The sequence below is a fragment of the Polyodon spathula genome, chromosome 12 (genome assembly GCF_017654505.1).
Source record: "Polyodon spathula isolate WHYD16114869_AA chromosome 12, ASM1765450v1, whole genome shotgun sequence".
Taxonomy (NCBI): domain Eukaryota; kingdom Metazoa; phylum Chordata; class Actinopteri; order Acipenseriformes; family Polyodontidae; genus Polyodon; species Polyodon spathula.
This window is the reverse complement of record NC_054545.1, coordinates 32159449-32175375: the sequence shown is the minus strand read 5'-3', so window position 1 is coordinate 32175375 and position 15927 is coordinate 32159449. Positions and strand designations below refer to the sequence as shown.

The following is a 15927-nucleotide window of genomic DNA, read 5'->3' as shown; positions in this document are numbered from 1 at the left end:
GCAATATTAGGAAATCGCCTTTTTTTACCCTCCCATCTGAAGTTAGCACAGTCATGCTGATTCAGAGTATGCAAAAATAAAAGCCAGCAATGAGATAGTGGTGGCTGCAGTTTATTTGATGATTCTGACCAAGCATACAGGCTCTTCATACCAACCTTCATCAACACTTTTAAAGCATTTTAGAAATGTATATGCTTCTCTCCAGTAATAAAACCATGCAAATACTAAAAGTAGTAGCCTACACTTCGGAGGAAAACACCACCATTGTATTTTATTCTCTAATGATGAGCACCTCTTCAGGCAGCTTGCTACCGAAGACATAAATCTTTTTTTTTTTTTACATCGAACAATGTACCAGCTCCTATTGTCTCGTCTCAGGAACACAGCAAGGGTTTACTCATAAGTTCAATCCAATCATTTTAAATAATGGAAAGTAATGACTTGAAATAAAATAAAGGCAAAAGGAAGACAGTGCAGAACAAATGGGCAACTCCAGCATTTGATGACTTTATCCAAAACATTGATTTTAACTTGGGATCTCATTGAATAAACTGTAATGAAATTAAATGGAGGGAGAAGGGCAGAGCGAGATAGTCAGACAGAAAGATTCAACAATCCAGTTTATCCATGGTGTAAGAGGAGAAAGAGGTTGGCATGAAGTACAAGAACAATAACCATGTAAATAAGCAGGCAAGGTAATGTTAATTGCCTTGACTTAAAGAAAACCTTGCATTTCTTACATTTAGTAATAGCAAAACATGCATAAAGCCCACATTTGAATGAGGGTGCATTTGATAAAGCTCTATAGGGTTATTAGAAATCCTGAAGCAGAACTTAGAAAAACTTCAAGAACATTTGCTTTTCATTTGTATACAGTACAGCTCAACAGAAAACACTATTACAGAAGAAAAGTATACTTAACCAGCATTTTAAGGCACTACAGTATTCTTCAAGACAGAACTGGCTACTGTAACTATAACTGCACTTTGCCATTCGTGATACTATGGGAGAATGAAACATACATAAACATAAAAAATAAATCAGTCTCATGGAATACATTTTCATTAATGAGCTTTTCAGACCAGATGGAAACACTTTTTTTATTGCTTCTGTTAACATGTTTTCATGTGAGGACAGAAAGCGGAGGGTACTGTGACATTTTGAAATACATTCCATATTTGGAAATAAATATTTTAAAAACATATACATCCATGGCATAGGGTGAACAGAAGACTGCATTTCAGAGGTACAGGGATTAACAGAAGGACACATTAACTAATCTTTCACATCTGATAAAGATTTGTTTCCAAATCCTACAGGGATTATGTTTAAACCTAACAAACTGAACAGAAGGTAGTTATTCTAAATATTTAATAAGGTCTCATAGCACTTTCGGTAAGGCATCTGTTAAGGACCATTCGGTTGGGGGAGAATGTTTTTGAAGTAAGGACCAGTGAGGATCTCATCCTTGGCAGGCCAGGTCTTTGTGGAGGAAAGGAACAAGAAAAAAAGTTAGTTCATTTCTGTAAACTAACCAGAGAACCAAGTTTATTTTTTTTTGGTGTACATTATTTTCTATCGTTTCTTCATAAACACATTTCAGGTCTAGCAAGCACAGCAGACCAGTAAATTGACCCCATATATCTCCCCTTTTCTTCTGTGTAAGACACAAACTATATATCAGGTAACCTAGTATAATCTTTCTTTATTTTTATTGAGGTAAATATACAGAGTTTATTGGTGTGGTGGGTAAGCTGTATGTACTCACAGGACGAGCAGTAGGTGCTTAATAGTATCTAGCATTACTGCACATACTTAAACCTGTATTAAACAAAGCTTTTTGCATCATGTTCGCATAACCAGTTTCATACAAGTCCATTTAACCTGCCACCACACTGTAGATTTAGATTGACTCATTGTGCAAGAATAGGTTAGGACCCCACCAGAAACATGAAATTCTCTTTGCTGCACATAGCTGGTATCAGGTGGGATCCCAGTACTTGTTCCCAGGGCATGGATCTGCAGTGAGGTGGCATCATAAATGGACTTCATCCAGTTCAAAGTGAAAACTTTTATGCTCTGGTTTCTAGAGAAACAAATGGAGTAGACTAATAGCACTGTGATGATTGCGTGTACTGCTTGGTACTGCTGATCCACTTCCATCCTACGGAAAGCAACAGCAACTGATGGAATTGGACCTGGTCATTTGAAACAGCATGTTAGCTTGAAACAAACTGTTAATGCGTGTTTTACTGGTATGTCTCACCAACTGTGCATTTGGTTAAAACTAAGTCATACCCCATGACTTTTTGCATACAGAAGAGATTATTTACAGGCACATAATGAAATCCCATGGGAATCTCTTCTAGGAAACTTTTGCAGGAGTAGGCAGAAATATCTTTGTCCAGTTCTTTGGGACCCTGAGCTCTGCTTCTCTGGCTGTGTGGTGCAGGCCCTCACTGCAGTGGTTGCAAAGCCTCCTTCAGGCACTGGGCAGTAAGCCAGGCCTTTCACCCAATTGCATGGTTATTACTCAGCAGAAAGGAATAAAACTGCTACACAAATCACACTGAATGAAGCTTTGTACAGCTAAACAGCTTATGATTTCCCTTGTTTTCTCATAACATCATCAGCGTGGTTAAAATATTGTGTTGTATGAATCCCTGATAAATGGGCCATATTTGCAAGGAACAGATAAAATAAACTTACATAATGTACATTCTAGTCATCTGGTCCAAGGTTTCATGGCACCTTTGTGTGCAGACTGCTGGACCAATGACTCAGTTAATTGCATACATGTTTCTCACCTGGTCAAAGAACAGTATTGGAACAGCAATGTATCTAAGGCCAGTGTACTTTAAGATACCAGATAGTTTCATTTTTCAGTTGTGGCCCGAAGAGAGGATTCAGCTGCGAGAGGATTGCAATCAGCCAGCTGCAGAAAAAAAAAAAAAAGTGATTTCATAACTTGTTTAATTCTCAGACTCCGTTTGCAATACACCCATTTTTAAATATGAATAAATCAGTCTAATCATCCAGCCAAATGTTTCAACAAGATGTTTCCAAGTTTTATTCAAATACAAAAAAAAAAAAAAAAAAAAGAAAAAAACCACACAAATAGGCAAGAAGCTTAAAGCTATGCAATATTTAGAGATGTCAGAAAGATCCCTCAAAAGGATTAAAAGGATACCCATGTTGTGTATTTATTCATCTTCCCAGGTTCCAGCTCACATTCTAGTCTGGTTAATTAGCACAGCTGTCACACCAGCCTTAAAAACAGAGAGCTCTTTCACAGCGCTCTCCTGCAGAAGCACACTTTCTTTAAGAAAGCAACGGGAAGAATTTCCACCAATGCTCAGAGAGTCCTGCCCACATTTTTTGGTATCAATTCCAGTGTCTTTTCATTATGTTATCATCTACGAATGTTACTTTCCAAGTGCTGGTATATTACAGACTATTTTCATTAAGCTTTTGTATTATTCCACTTTGTTTTATCTATAGTTTTCATGTATGTATTCTGCTATACAGTGTGTTTTGTAAGCAGCTTCTACATGACCAGCTTTAAACTTCCATGCAAACTTCCCAGCAACAGCCAGTGAAAGCCACAGCATTCTCCAATGTGACACTTCACAGTATATGGTATGGAACATACACGTACTGTCAATTGCTAACAATCGCAACAAAACATATTTATATAGTAGAATCTGTTACAATGAGAGGAATTCTCAGTAGGTTTAGTTTGCTGAAACAAAAACCTGCTGGAGTATTGTATTGCCACAGGCTATTGAGCACTGCTACACTCTAAACTGTTACACCCAGAGTGAGGAAGTAAATGATCTGCAAACTGGACTGAAATTATGTAATCTGCTTCAAAATGTATTGTATTTTCAGAATGTATTGCTCTTTATAGTTTGTCAAATACAGTATCTGAACGGAAGCTTAAAGAGAATGTATTAAAAATAAACATTTTGAAATGTAACTAGGGTTAAAACCAATGGTAAAAACAGTGTTAATAGAAGGCTTTCTGTTCTTAATGGTATCATTAAGTATTTAATGGGGCCATTAAAACAAGTAATTTGTATTCATCTATCAGTGTTTTAGTGCCACTTAGTGGTACAAACTGCAATATGCAAGCACTGGTAGCAGTATGGCCATCACCATAAGAAGCTAGCATTCTGAAGTATACTGGGATTTACTGTACCAGAAACATCTTGGGATAAACCCTCGGAGCATCTAGATATACTCGATTGGCTAATCAGTCTAATCTTGTTTGTTTTTCTTGGACACATGCAATACCCCTTACTTTAAAACCCTTTTGTAACATGTGTGTAAACACTATGCTGCATGCACAGCATAGGGGGGGGGGGGGCTGGGGAGACTGAAGAAGCAGCTACTACAGTTCCAGGTGGAAAAGGTACAGATTTAAAAAATGTGCATAATCCAAACCATCTCCACCAGTGCCACAGGACTTTGTTTTCAGTATCACATATTTTCTCCACAAACAACTGGAAATAATTGAGCGAACCAGACATTACAGGCACGGGGACAAGTGGTGTCTGGTACAAACCAGAACAATGCAGATTTCAAGGACAAATCAGCAGCAAGTCACACTTCCTTCTGACAAAGGGTTTCCCAATACTCTGTATATAAAGAGACACATTACTAATAAACTAACCTAAAGTAACCACATTTCTAATACCTCTAGTATCTGGAACCTTGTGCTGGTCATTTTAAACCACTGTTCCTTCATTAACCTGTAACTTACTGAGAGCAATGGGGAGTTATTGTGCAGGGATCTTATGTTGTTTCTTGATTCTGGACAGCAATGTCATGCGCGGTTGAAGGTTAAAGGGTAAAAGTAGGGGGCTCCCAAGTGGCGCATCCAGTAAAGGCGCTCCGCGTGGAATGCAGGATGCGCCCTATTGCCTAGATGTCACTGGTTCGAGTACAGGCTATTCCACTGCCAACCGTGGATGGGAGTTCCCAGGGGCAGTGCACAATTGGAAAAGTGCCACCCGGGTAGGGAAGGGTTAGGCCTGCCAGGGTATCCTCGGCTCATCGCACACCAGCAAACCCTGTTGACTGGCCAAGCACCTGTGGGCCTGGCTGTAAGTTGCCTGAAGATGCATGGTCCTCCGACACTATAGCACTGAGGTGGCTGCATGGAGGACCCGCAGATTGAAAACAAGCAGACGGATGATGGCACACGTTTTGGAGGACGTGTGTGTCCGTTTCCATCTCTCCCGAATCAGCGCGGGGGTGGCAGCAGTGAGCCAGGTTGAAATAAAACATAAATGGGCTTTCCAAATTGGGGAGAAAATGAGAAAAAATAATTGGCGATTCCAAATTTAAAAAAAAAAAAAAAAAAAAAAAAAAAGGTAAAGTAGAATGTTGCTCCGTTCCCCAAAACCATCTTTCAGCAGATTTGACCAGACAACAGAATTGTCCAGCTACATTTTCTGATTGGCATAACAAGTTTGATTAAAACGTGTTCTGATTCCATCAAGAGACCAGGAAGGCTGCAGCTCTGTAGCAGAATAAAAATGTTGCCTTAAAATACTTTATACCATAGTCCACTTCACACTGGAAGTCTACAAGCTGGAGCATTTAGGCTGTTACACAAGACATATCAAGTGACTCGGTTCATTTTGTTATGAATTTAAGAACTGTAGAAGGGTCTGTCAGACAATTCACCCATTATTGATTAGATGCCAAAGTGAATAACCTCACTGGAAGTCTTGCCTCCAGCTGCAACACTCCACAAGCTCAATCAACACCCGTCACGACCGCAGACACCAGCCCAAACAACACTGACTTCTGGAGCCACCTGCTGTTTATACTTACAACAGATAACAGCACACTGCACACGTCACCAGCATTGTGTTGATAACCCTGGAGACAAGGAGAAAGAACAATTCAATTCAGAATTACTGCATGTCGTTTTCTATCCAGATAAAGGAGGTCCACAGGCCTGAAGTATGGGTGTTCTGTAACAGAGCAGATGACCCCTACTGTATAAACTCTGCCATTGCTATGGGTACAAAATGTTTATTTAGGCAATTATATGTATTGTATTCCACCAAATTCCATTAAGCATTGTGGAGTATTTGGCACTGTGCAGGTCCTGTATTTTGTGTATGCAGATACTGGACAGATCACCATCCACAGTACTGTATGAAATCAAAGCATTTTAGGGTTGATGGCAGTTTCACAAATCAGTAGCCAAACTACAACACCATTGCTGTTTCAAAAATTAGAAATATTTAAGTCCCAGAGTTTCAATAAAACAGGATGTGTTATGTGGACTTCTAACTTGAGAGACATTCTGCCCAACAAATAAATTGACAGGGGCTCTACAGGTGAGGACAGGGCATCTCTGTGGTGCTGTAATGAGAGACAGAAAAATAAAAAGGAAATGAAAAACGTGAGAAGTGAAGGAAGTAAACTTTTTAACCACTTCTTTGTAGTCTTTATTTGTGTAGCTCAATCAAATAATAACTTCAACATCTAATTTCTAACAGGGTTCAGTTGAAACCACTGTAGGCTAGACAATTTGGCCAATGTCAGCCAACTCTTGTTTCTTAGCACCTAATATTACAACTACAGTATAATAATAAAATGCTATTGGTGTAATCATGTGATCTTAAAAAAAAAAAAAAAAGCCCACATATCTGTGCTCCACATCTGTGCAAATCCATAAAAACAAATTATGTATTTTCCATTTTGGTCAGGAAACTGGTCAATGTAGAATTTATTACTGTATGAGGGCATCTGAAAACTTAATGGAGCACATATCACGTGGCTTTGCAACTAATACATTTCAGCCCACTTTGACTAACAAATGGTAATGTCTCTTACCAAGAGAAAATGACACTGAAATAACACCTTTTCGAGTGTCAATAGAAAAATACATAATGAAATAACCTTTTTTTCAAATTAAGATCACCTATGGGATTTAAGGTAGGTTCGTGTAAAACGCCGATTTAATTGTTGGAGGGAATTGACGAGTTTTAACTGATTTACATTGGTTTTTGGTCTATTTTAGGAGTGATGAACAAAATCTGACAGTTTAAACTGAGGACCAATAATGACTGGATCACATGACGTTTGTTTTCCTAATTTCACAATTGCATTCCACTTCCTAATTATACCCTACGCCATGTGATTCACGGTAAGATACACTCTTATTAAATGTAACAATATTAAGCTTCTCGTTTTCTCTTACAACACTAGACTAAAAACAAAAATACACTTTTAAAATACAATTAAAGAAATTAGGAATTCACAACAGTTCTACGAATTAAATAACAAAAACAATAAACAGCCCATACCACTTACTCGGCATCTGCGTTTAACATTTACTCAACATGTTACTGGTGACGAGTCTGACTACAGTCAGCACACACTACAGCGCCAGTACAGTTAAAAAAAAAAAAAAAAAAAAAAAAAAACACTAGAACTGCGCATTAACTTTCAGCTGCGCAGTCACTTTAACTTGTTGCTTAAATGCAATGAAATCCAATTTATTATTGAGGGTCGGCATTCATTTTCTTTTGAGGGTCGGCATTCATTTTCTTAAAATGTTAAACAGCTATAAGTATATATATATTTTTATATATATATCTATATTTCTTTTTGTGTATAATATATTATATATATATAGATATAGATATAGATATAAAAACAAACTCACCCTCTGTTTGGTCCTTTTGGGACAAACCATGGAATGACACCGCCGACGATTAACCAAAAAACTGTCACTACAGCGGCCGGGATCATAAAACTTGCGTACGCCATTTCAATGCAAATCGGTGACACAAATAACACTTACTACTATTAGTAGACGCCTATTTCTTGTAAGACTTTAAAAAGTCAGAACTTGCTAACTACAACATGAACAAACTACACAAGAAAACACATATCACATGATTCGTTGAAGCCCCGCCCTTTAGTAATTGGGTGGTTGTCAGTCCTATCACGTGATAGGGGAACTGTGTTGGGCGTGCACGCAGACATTTCCCATGCAATCGTTACAATTTAAACATTTCAGAAGAATATACTTCCCTTTCTCATTGTGTATGCTGTATAATTACCATTTTTGTTCCCTTGTGGTATATTGTCATTTTTCTTTGCAGAAGTGTCCACTCAAGTTGGTTAGTGTAATCTGGTTTAACATGCCTTAAATTAGCACTGGTGTGGCAGCAGCACATCAAATTCTTTCAAAAGCTGCCGATGCATACAAAATATTATTTTACTCAAGGTAACAATGATCCTTCAAGCAATTCTTGTAGGAAGTATTCTCATTCGCTCCCTTTTTGTAGGAGTGTATAATCAGAACACTGCCATTTATTGCTAATCTAAAATAGTCTGACAACTTCCCAAAAGCAAGTGTGACTCAAGGATCATGGAACTAACGGAAATGATCATGGAAAACATTTGGTGACATCTGATCTTTAGTTGATTTTTAGAGGCTTAAATGTACTTCACGGAAATCTTGGTATTTTGGCCTCTTTTGCAAAGACCCCCACTGCAATTAACAGTTTACAAGACTATTCTTCAAAGACAGAAACAGTACCCCCCTTCCCCCCCAATTCTGTGTCCAACACAAGCTGTTCCTAATGATGTTTATTTACAGCACTGTGGAAATGTAATGAAAAGGGAGCTATAAGCATATACCTACTGTATGTTCTTCCACACCCTAGATACTGATAACATTGTGTAATCATGCCAGTGGTATTTTAGAATTGGATAAGCAGTTCTTTAGACATGCATACAAAATGTTACATAAACACGTAAAGAAAAACACACTTAAATACCAGAATCTGAACATCAACCTCCTCAAACAATTTAACAACGCTTCATCACAATTGGTTCAGCAATGAAGATATTTAAGGCTTCTCTATCACCAACAGTGAGAAGTCCTTGCCACCCATTATATCAACTAAGTATGTTGCAGAGGATGCAAACCTACTGTAGATGTACTACGCATCTGGGACAACAGCCACACTGACTTCACTTCAATATAGGCAGTGTATGTCCCTCAATATGTAAACACCCGCAGATATACTTTGATAGGCAAGCATGGTTTACTCGCATGCACACACAGATTTACATATTTCAAGCAATGCAGTAATAAAAACAGAGCCACATTTGGGATTTTTACAGTCTTTTATTGGCTTTTGCAAAATGTAGATCATTTCACTCCTGCATCTTTTCAATGGTCTCCTCCTTGTACTTGCCCTTCTCCTTGCCATCTTGGCGAGACTTGGCTTTGCGTTCCAAGATCTTCTTACGATCTTTGTCCAGTTTTAGCCTGGTTATCACAACCTAGAAAACAAGGCAAATTCACGTGTGTAAGCATCCTAACTATACCACAGTATATTCATAGAACAAATACTAAATTAACAAACATTGTCTTCTACCATTTAGCCTTTAGAATAGGTGAAAAAAAAGTTTATTTCTTTACAAAAGGAGACAAGGTATGTATTGTAAACTACTGTTAACACAGAATTGCATTGGAATTCAGTGTGCAGCTATCACACTACATAATAAAGCAAATATTCGTCAAAGGAGTTTTTGACCGGTCTCTTCTTTTAGTCACATGTTAACTTTACAGAATAGTGGTGCCTTGCACTTTAAAAGTTCCAGTAATATATGAATATAGGATTGTCACACAACCATATAGACTATCCACACAAAACCTCTAAATACATTTAAAAAAGTCAAATCCTAAGAACCAATATGTGAAGAACCTACTTCTGCAAACAATGCTTTTAACACAAATGTTTCTGCAACTTTCCCCAGCTCCCTATTTGTGAAAGACAGATCTGCTCAAATCACACAAAAACCTGCTCAAGCTATTTTCAAATCAGGTGCAATTAATCCAACTTCAGTCCGAAAATGTTTCCCTTCAACAAGCTCCAATTTAAGCTTTTTTTTTTTTTTTGACAATTTCCAGACAAACTTATCACAGAGCAAAACATTAAAAACAAGTGACAGATATCCAGTATACCAGCTTTCAGAATAATTACTGCCTCATACAGGACCAGGGGAAAGGCAGGTGTGCAGAATAGAACATTGTTCATACATTGTATTCCGAATATCCAGTTCACAGGAATAAGGAATATTGTATTTAATTTTGCTTTGATCACTAGATATTCTGGATAACAGATTGGCGGTGTGCATGTAAACAGTTTCTGGAAGTGAACCAGGACAGAGCATCACCATACCTTGCTCGGGTGGATGCCAACGTGCACTGTGGTACCATTGGCCTTTTCACGCTGCACACGCTCAATGTAGATGACGTATTTTTTCCTGTAGACCTGGACAACCTTGCCAATCTGCTGGCCTTTGTAATGTCCCCGGACGACCTGGAATTTAAAAAAAAATAAAAATCACAGAAATAGGTCTGACATTTCTACATGCTTGCTCCTCATTTGTCACTATTTCAAGTGCCTATTCACATCTTGCATGGTTCATAAAATGATGTATTTAGATGAACCTGTAGATACACTCAATACTTAAAGACCAAGAGCACAAGCCCATGATCAAATGCTCTTGTTTTTTCCTCAATTATTCAAAAGCAATACTGGTACCCCAAAGTACACGTCAATGACGAGACATCAGGGTGAAAATACTTTTGAGTTTCGAGATGAACACATACCTGGACCTCATCATCCTTGCGGATAGGCATGGAGCGGACATTGTATTTCTGCCTCAGCTCCTTGGAGAGTGGAGAGGACATGATCTTTCTGCGAACATGAGAAGGGGCATTGAAGTGCCTCTTGCGGTTCTTGCTGCGGGATGATGTGACGAAGGGATTCAACTTCATGATGGCTGTGGAAAAACAGGGGGAAGATATTCTGGGTCTTTGAGACAGTTCCAGAAAGCTGACTCTGCGCAGTACAAAAGTATATTTATTATGATACAAGTCAGAAGGGATGGAAGTAAGGATTTACAACAAAGAAAGCCAAATGACTGAGAAACTCACAAGCTATATGGATAGATCTGAAAGCACAATGTGTACACCAGAAACTAATCAAAACCATTTACAAAAAATAGGAAGTAAACGAATCCCTACAGCAAACTTTGGCAAGGTGGTTTGAAAGGTAGGCAAGATTATGGAATAGGTATAAAAGGTATAATACAAACGCATTCAGAATTAGCTACAATAATCACACTACCTAGATCAATGTTAAATGTAAAAGGAGGAGGTATGCTACAGTTACAGAAAAGAAAATGTACACTACTATCTGAAATGTTTCTACAAAATACAGCTAGATTCGACAGCCCATCATCGCACACTTTCAGAAAGTAATGTCATGTACTTTTTAACTCCATCAAGCAAAGCAAGAGGCACGTTCATGTACACCTTTAAAAAATGTGTAATAACCCAGGCAGTTTTTATTTAAACACAATTAGTTATCGTTACCAAATTCACACGACAACACATTCACGGTGATTTACACAACCATGTTCAGTTTTAAAATACATACTGACATGCATTCTGTTACAAGACATTCTTATTCAATGCATTCACATACTCATATTTAACCAAACAGTTAAATGTTTAACTTATGCCACGAATAACTCGCCAAATACTACATATATTGTGGAGCATGATTCACCACCAAGGACAGCAGTTTTGATGTATGTAATGGACAAAACACTGGCAACAACTATGGTCGAAGGGATATTTGCAGGATACATTTACAAACTCGCACGGAGCTCAAGAGACCATGCCTGCAGAAACAAGATCCAGCTATCTCCCTCGCAACGCCAGGGCATTTTCTATTCAGGTAGCTGTTAATGTTTAATTCGTCATCTCATCCTAATAATGATTTCTTAACACACAACAGAATGGCTGGTTTCATACACCGTAATTCTGCTGAGGTAAGTGTGTGTACTAAACAGATGTTTAGGGATATATCTGTACGAATTCTCTACAGCAGTCCTTACCCCGCTGATCAATCCACTATGGCCGCCGGAAAAGAGAGTTTGCATTCACTTCCGCTGGAATTAGTTAGCGCACGATTCCCGCGAGATTCAATAAAGTCAACGAGAGGTTGATCAACGCAGGCATTCAAGGACAGCGCCACCAGCAGGAGCCAGTTTGTCAATCCTCCACGGACACCCGAAATATTAGCCTTCGTTAAATCAGCATACCTATGCAAAAGCGTGTAGTGCGATTTCTAATGCCACAGAACACCTTTAATTAAGACAGTATGTTCTTGTTGTGACCATTGACTATTAAGAAAATGAAAATAATGTAATTGTAACACTGAATATTGTCCAATGTGCTTTTCACACTTAGATTGTGTATTTGTATATTTAAACAGTTATGAGATTGCTAATAAAAATCAGATTAATTTGTCTGCAAGTGCCCTACTGTAAAACTACTGTAATAAAAGCACAGTAAACCACAGATGGGCAATGCTCTTAATTAATTAAATGAACCAATTAACCCTCCATCTAGTTCCCTAAGTAGTTAACTTCTCAATTGTACCTGTTACACCAGGTGTAATATCTCGCCATAGGCCCTCCGTCTTTTAACATCGGCGTTGTAGGCACACCTGTACAGGACCAGAAAAGAACAACAAACAACCAGTGTGAACTTGACCCTTCAGTATTCACTACTCAGTGCTTGAAGATCTCTGAAGATCTGTATCATATCTTATCATATCTACAAACCAGGTTTCCCAGATTTCCAGGAAAATATCTTTTAGTATGCAAGTTGACCCTATAAATGTGTTGAATTGATCCCACACACCCATATCTAAGGTATGGGGCTTTATGGAGGTCACTGAGTGTAGCCTGTTCTGAAATCTAGAGAATTGAAAAACAGCCACAGTTCTGCCAGCATTTTTTGACAAAAGGTTTTGTTTTTTGTTTTTTGTTTTTTTGTCTTAAGCTAGCAGTTTTTATTGTTCAGAAAGGCTGCATTGATGAAAAACATGTTATATATCTATATATGCATTGATGACATACATATATATATATATATATATATAGAGAGAGAGAGAGAGAGAGAGAGAGAGAGAGAGAGAGAGAGAGAGAGAGAGAGAGAGAGAGAGAGTTACCATAATGGTATTTTGATTACTAAGCCACATCCAATTTTTCAATGGAAGAGCTTTGTACTTGTGTACACTCCCGCCATTATAAACAAATTTGTAAAGGTACCATACACTACTGTAGGTATAAATGCATTGCAAACAAACCATTCTGTTTACAAAGAATTGTGTATTTGTGAGCAGATGTCTTTTACAGTATGTCAACACAGGGTGTGCTGAATAAAAGGTCGACACAGACATCATTGTTGATCTAGCTACCAGGATCAAGCGATAAAGCTATTGTTTTATTGGAACTGTACTATGCTGAACTGCAATATACTTGTACTGGCTTTGAACTGTGAGGTTTTGATGAATTGAAAATATGTATTGAAACCCATTGAGACATATATATATATTTCACATCAGATATATATATATATATATATATATATATATATATATATATATATATATATATATAGTAATATATTAATTATTAAGAACACAAGCTTATCCTTATCCAGGGCGTTATGAAAGGGAATTAAAAATGAACCACTTGGGTCTCTTTAGATGTAAGGCATGGAAGGAGAAACCAGAGGAAAAGCATAGTAAAACTGGTGCAAACTTTTGCAATAAAGTTTGTTATTTAATTTTGTGTTTATACAATTGTAGTCGTTTAATTATATTTATGCAATCTTGAGCCCTAAAAAGCCGGCTACCTTTATCATAGACTATAATTCCTTTTGGCAAACAATTAACAGTGTTCCCACTGTGGGAAACCAACATTCTATTGTCAACAACAACTGGTCTGCAAGGTGAGGTTCTGTGAAAACAATTCAGCAACCTTTTGCAAACAACAATGTGGTAAATATAAAAAGGTCTTTGTCATTTTTCAGAACACATGTGGTTTGAGGGATTGGTTAGATACATATTTATTGCTACTGGTTCTATCTTATCGTCAATTTCACTGCTCTACCAGTCTGTAACCGTCAGGCATCCCAATCAGCAGCTCTGAGATGGCCAACAGAGGTGACCGGTTGGTGAGTGAATGGATTTGAACAGCACTCGTCATGCACACAGGGGTTGATTGAAGTTTGTATTTTGATTGATCTGACCAGAAATTATATTGCATCTTTTATGAACGGAAAACAAATTGATAAAATTGCCTGTTTAAACACTGTAAGTGTACAAACGTCGACTTAAATTCAACATTAGAACATGAACTCTAATGAGGTTATTTTTTTGTAGGTGCTGTGGCTGACACTTTCATCAGTCCTTGTCGTTATGGCAACAATGACAGAATCTTTCAAAGGCAAAGATATTAGGAGTGAAAGGAAAGGAAGAGTCAAACATAAATATACAGGGGCCCCGATGGAGGAAGACTATGAGAAGAGCATTAATGACATGATGATGCAGCTGCAGAACAACTCGGCTCTGTCCAGTAGCAAGTGCGAGATCGATCTGCGGCTCTGGATGTCCAACAGGAGAAGCCTGTCTCCCTGGTCCTACAGGTCAGTGATTATCATCAATATACTGATCAGGGCTTCCAATTATGAAAACATGTCACCACCCCCTTTGGTTCTGGTTGATCTTGGTTTTCTTTTATCATGGTCCTTTAAGTAGTTTTAAATGAACGCAAGCATGTTCTGAACTGTTTTTAGAAAGGTGGTCTGCAGGTTGTCTGTATAGTTCAACACTGTATATTCTCTGCTAATGGATATAACCGTGTAACGTCCATTTCTGTATATACCATGTTTAGCCACCCCTCTATATTTGTATTATTATTTTAAATCCAGCCTCACAAGCCATGATTTGTCATATGCAGAACATTATGTGTTGCCGGACAGTGAAAAAAGAAAGTGTTTTGTACAAAAGTCTAGTTATAATAATAAGTAGCTTTTGTCATTTCAACAGTGCTTGGGTATTATGTTAAGCAGAAATCTTGTTTGTAAAAAACCATGAATACATACACATTATTATTGCATATTTTAACGCATCTACACTACTAACAAGGTACTGTTAATATATTGAAATTCCTAGACTCCTTATTAGGACATATAAAAAAAAGTGTATATATACGCCAACCTAAAATATTTCTACACTATACTAAATAATTACTGTAACGGTAAACACACTTTTGCAATTGTTTGTTTAATTGTAAAACATTTGGTGTTACTTCAAGTTTCGTTTCACTTGTATTTCCAGAGTAAATCGCGATGAAACCCGAATCCCAACAGACATACCCGAAGCCCACTGCCTCTGCTCCGGTTGCATCAATCCCTTCACAATGCAAGAAGATCGGACAATGACAAGCATCCCAATCTACACAAAAATCCCTGTGAAAAGACAGTTCTGCGAAGGTTCAAAAAGAGGTCAAAAACAAAGGAGGAGGAAGAAGAAATGCAACCTGAAATACAGAACTGCCATGGAGAACATAGCGATTGGCTGTACATGCATCTTTTAAATAAGCAATGCAGGCAATCCAACAGATACAGTTGGTTGGAAACATAATGACCATGTACCCTTGCTTGTGGGAAAGAAAGATAAAAAAACAAATATTCATGTGATCTCTGTTATCTGATGAAATTAATGTACTCCTCTCAAAGGTTGAGTTGTAAGAATGTTTTAAATGTGTTTAAACAATTCCCTCATTTGGTGGTAGCACTGCAATTTACATTGTGGTTCTATGCAAGTATTTTAATGGCATAATGGAGCCAATAGATACAATTCAGGGCGTTTCCAAATTCTGTTTGTCTTGTCATTTAAATATCAAACAATGAAAGACTTAATCCATTATTTACATTTTTTTTTCATTTAATAAAAATATATTTGTCAATACCTGGACCCATACAATACACTAGCTAAACCACAGTGAACC

General features: G+C 37.6%; 3 protein-coding genes across 4 annotated transcripts; 1 reads left to right on the top strand and 2 right to left on the bottom strand.

The window, feature by feature from the left end:
• Positions 1–1086: 1086 nt before the first annotated feature.
• Positions 1087–7945, bottom strand: LOC121324026 (V-type proton ATPase subunit e 1-like). The gene is made up of 4 exons (XM_041265413.1): positions 7694–7945; positions 5845–5892; positions 2808–2935; positions 1087–1482 (listed from the first exon to the last, which is right to left on the bottom strand). Exons 1-3 carry the CDS (start codon positions 7795–7797, stop codon positions 2842–2844), a joined length of 246 nt encoding a protein of 81 aa, XP_041121347.1. The 5' UTR covers positions 7798–7945; the 3' UTR covers positions 1087–1482; positions 2808–2841.
• On the top strand, positions 5907–15514 carry LOC121324024 (interleukin-17B-like). 2 transcript variants are annotated; one of them, XM_041265411.1, is made up of 3 exons: positions 5907–7171; positions 14298–14560; positions 15255–15514. In XM_041265411.1, the coding sequence occupies exons 2-3, from the start codon at positions 14334–14336 to the stop codon at positions 15511–15513; spliced, it is 486 nt and encodes a 161-aa protein (XP_041121345.1). In that variant the 5' UTR covers positions 5907–7171; positions 14298–14333; the 3' UTR covers position 15514. The 2 variants fall into 2 exon arrangements, with proteins under 2 accessions (XP_041121345.1, XP_041121344.1); XM_041265410.1 differs by lacking the exon at positions 5907–7171 and adding an exon at positions 13994–14089.
• LOC121324025 (60S ribosomal protein L26) lies at positions 9150–12054 on the bottom strand. The gene is made up of 4 exons (XM_041265412.1): positions 11959–12054; positions 10664–10836; positions 10230–10370; positions 9150–9327 (listed from the first exon to the last, which is right to left on the bottom strand). The coding sequence occupies exons 2-4, from the start codon at positions 10829–10831 to the stop codon at positions 9199–9201; spliced, it is 438 nt and encodes a 145-aa protein (XP_041121346.1). The 5' UTR covers positions 10832–10836; positions 11959–12054; the 3' UTR covers positions 9150–9198.
• Positions 15515–15927: the final 413 nt, after the last annotated feature.

Excerpts from the sequence above, each read along its gene's own strand:
- LOC121324025 (XM_041265412.1), bottom strand. The coding sequence starts at position 10,831 with ATGAAGTTGAATCCCTTCGTCACATCATCCCGCAGCAAGAACCGCAAG. Across the intron at positions 10,371-10,663 it reads GCAAGGATGATGAGGTCCAG|GTCGTCCGGGGACATTACAA; the intron begins GTATGTGTTCAT and ends TTTAAATTCCAG. Across the intron at positions 9,328-10,229 it reads TTGGCATCCACCCGAGCAAG|GTTGTGATAACCAGGCTAAA; the intron begins GTATGGTGATGC and ends CTTGTTTTCTAG.
- LOC121324024 (XM_041265410.1), top strand. The coding sequence starts at position 14,066 with ATGGCCAACAGAGGTGACCGGTTG. Across the intron at positions 14,090-14,297 it reads CCAACAGAGGTGACCGGTTG|GTGCTGTGGCTGACACTTTC; the intron begins GTGAGTGAATGG and ends ATTTTTTTGTAG. Across the intron at positions 14,561-15,254 it reads CTGTCTCCCTGGTCCTACAG|AGTAAATCGCGATGAAACCC; the intron begins GTCAGTGATTAT and ends TTGTATTTCCAG.
- LOC121324026 (XM_041265413.1), bottom strand. The coding sequence starts at position 7,797 with ATGGCGTACGCAAGTTTTATGATCCCGGCCGCTGTAGTGACAGTTTTT. Across the intron at positions 5,893-7,693 it reads CCAAAAGGACCAAACAGAGG|GGTTATCAACACAATGCTGG; the intron begins GTGAGTTTGTTT and ends CCTTGTCTCCAG. Across the intron at positions 2,936-5,844 it reads GCAGTGTGCTGTTATCTGTT|CTGGCTGATTGCAATCCTCT; the intron begins GTAAGTATAAAC and ends TTTTTTCTGCAG.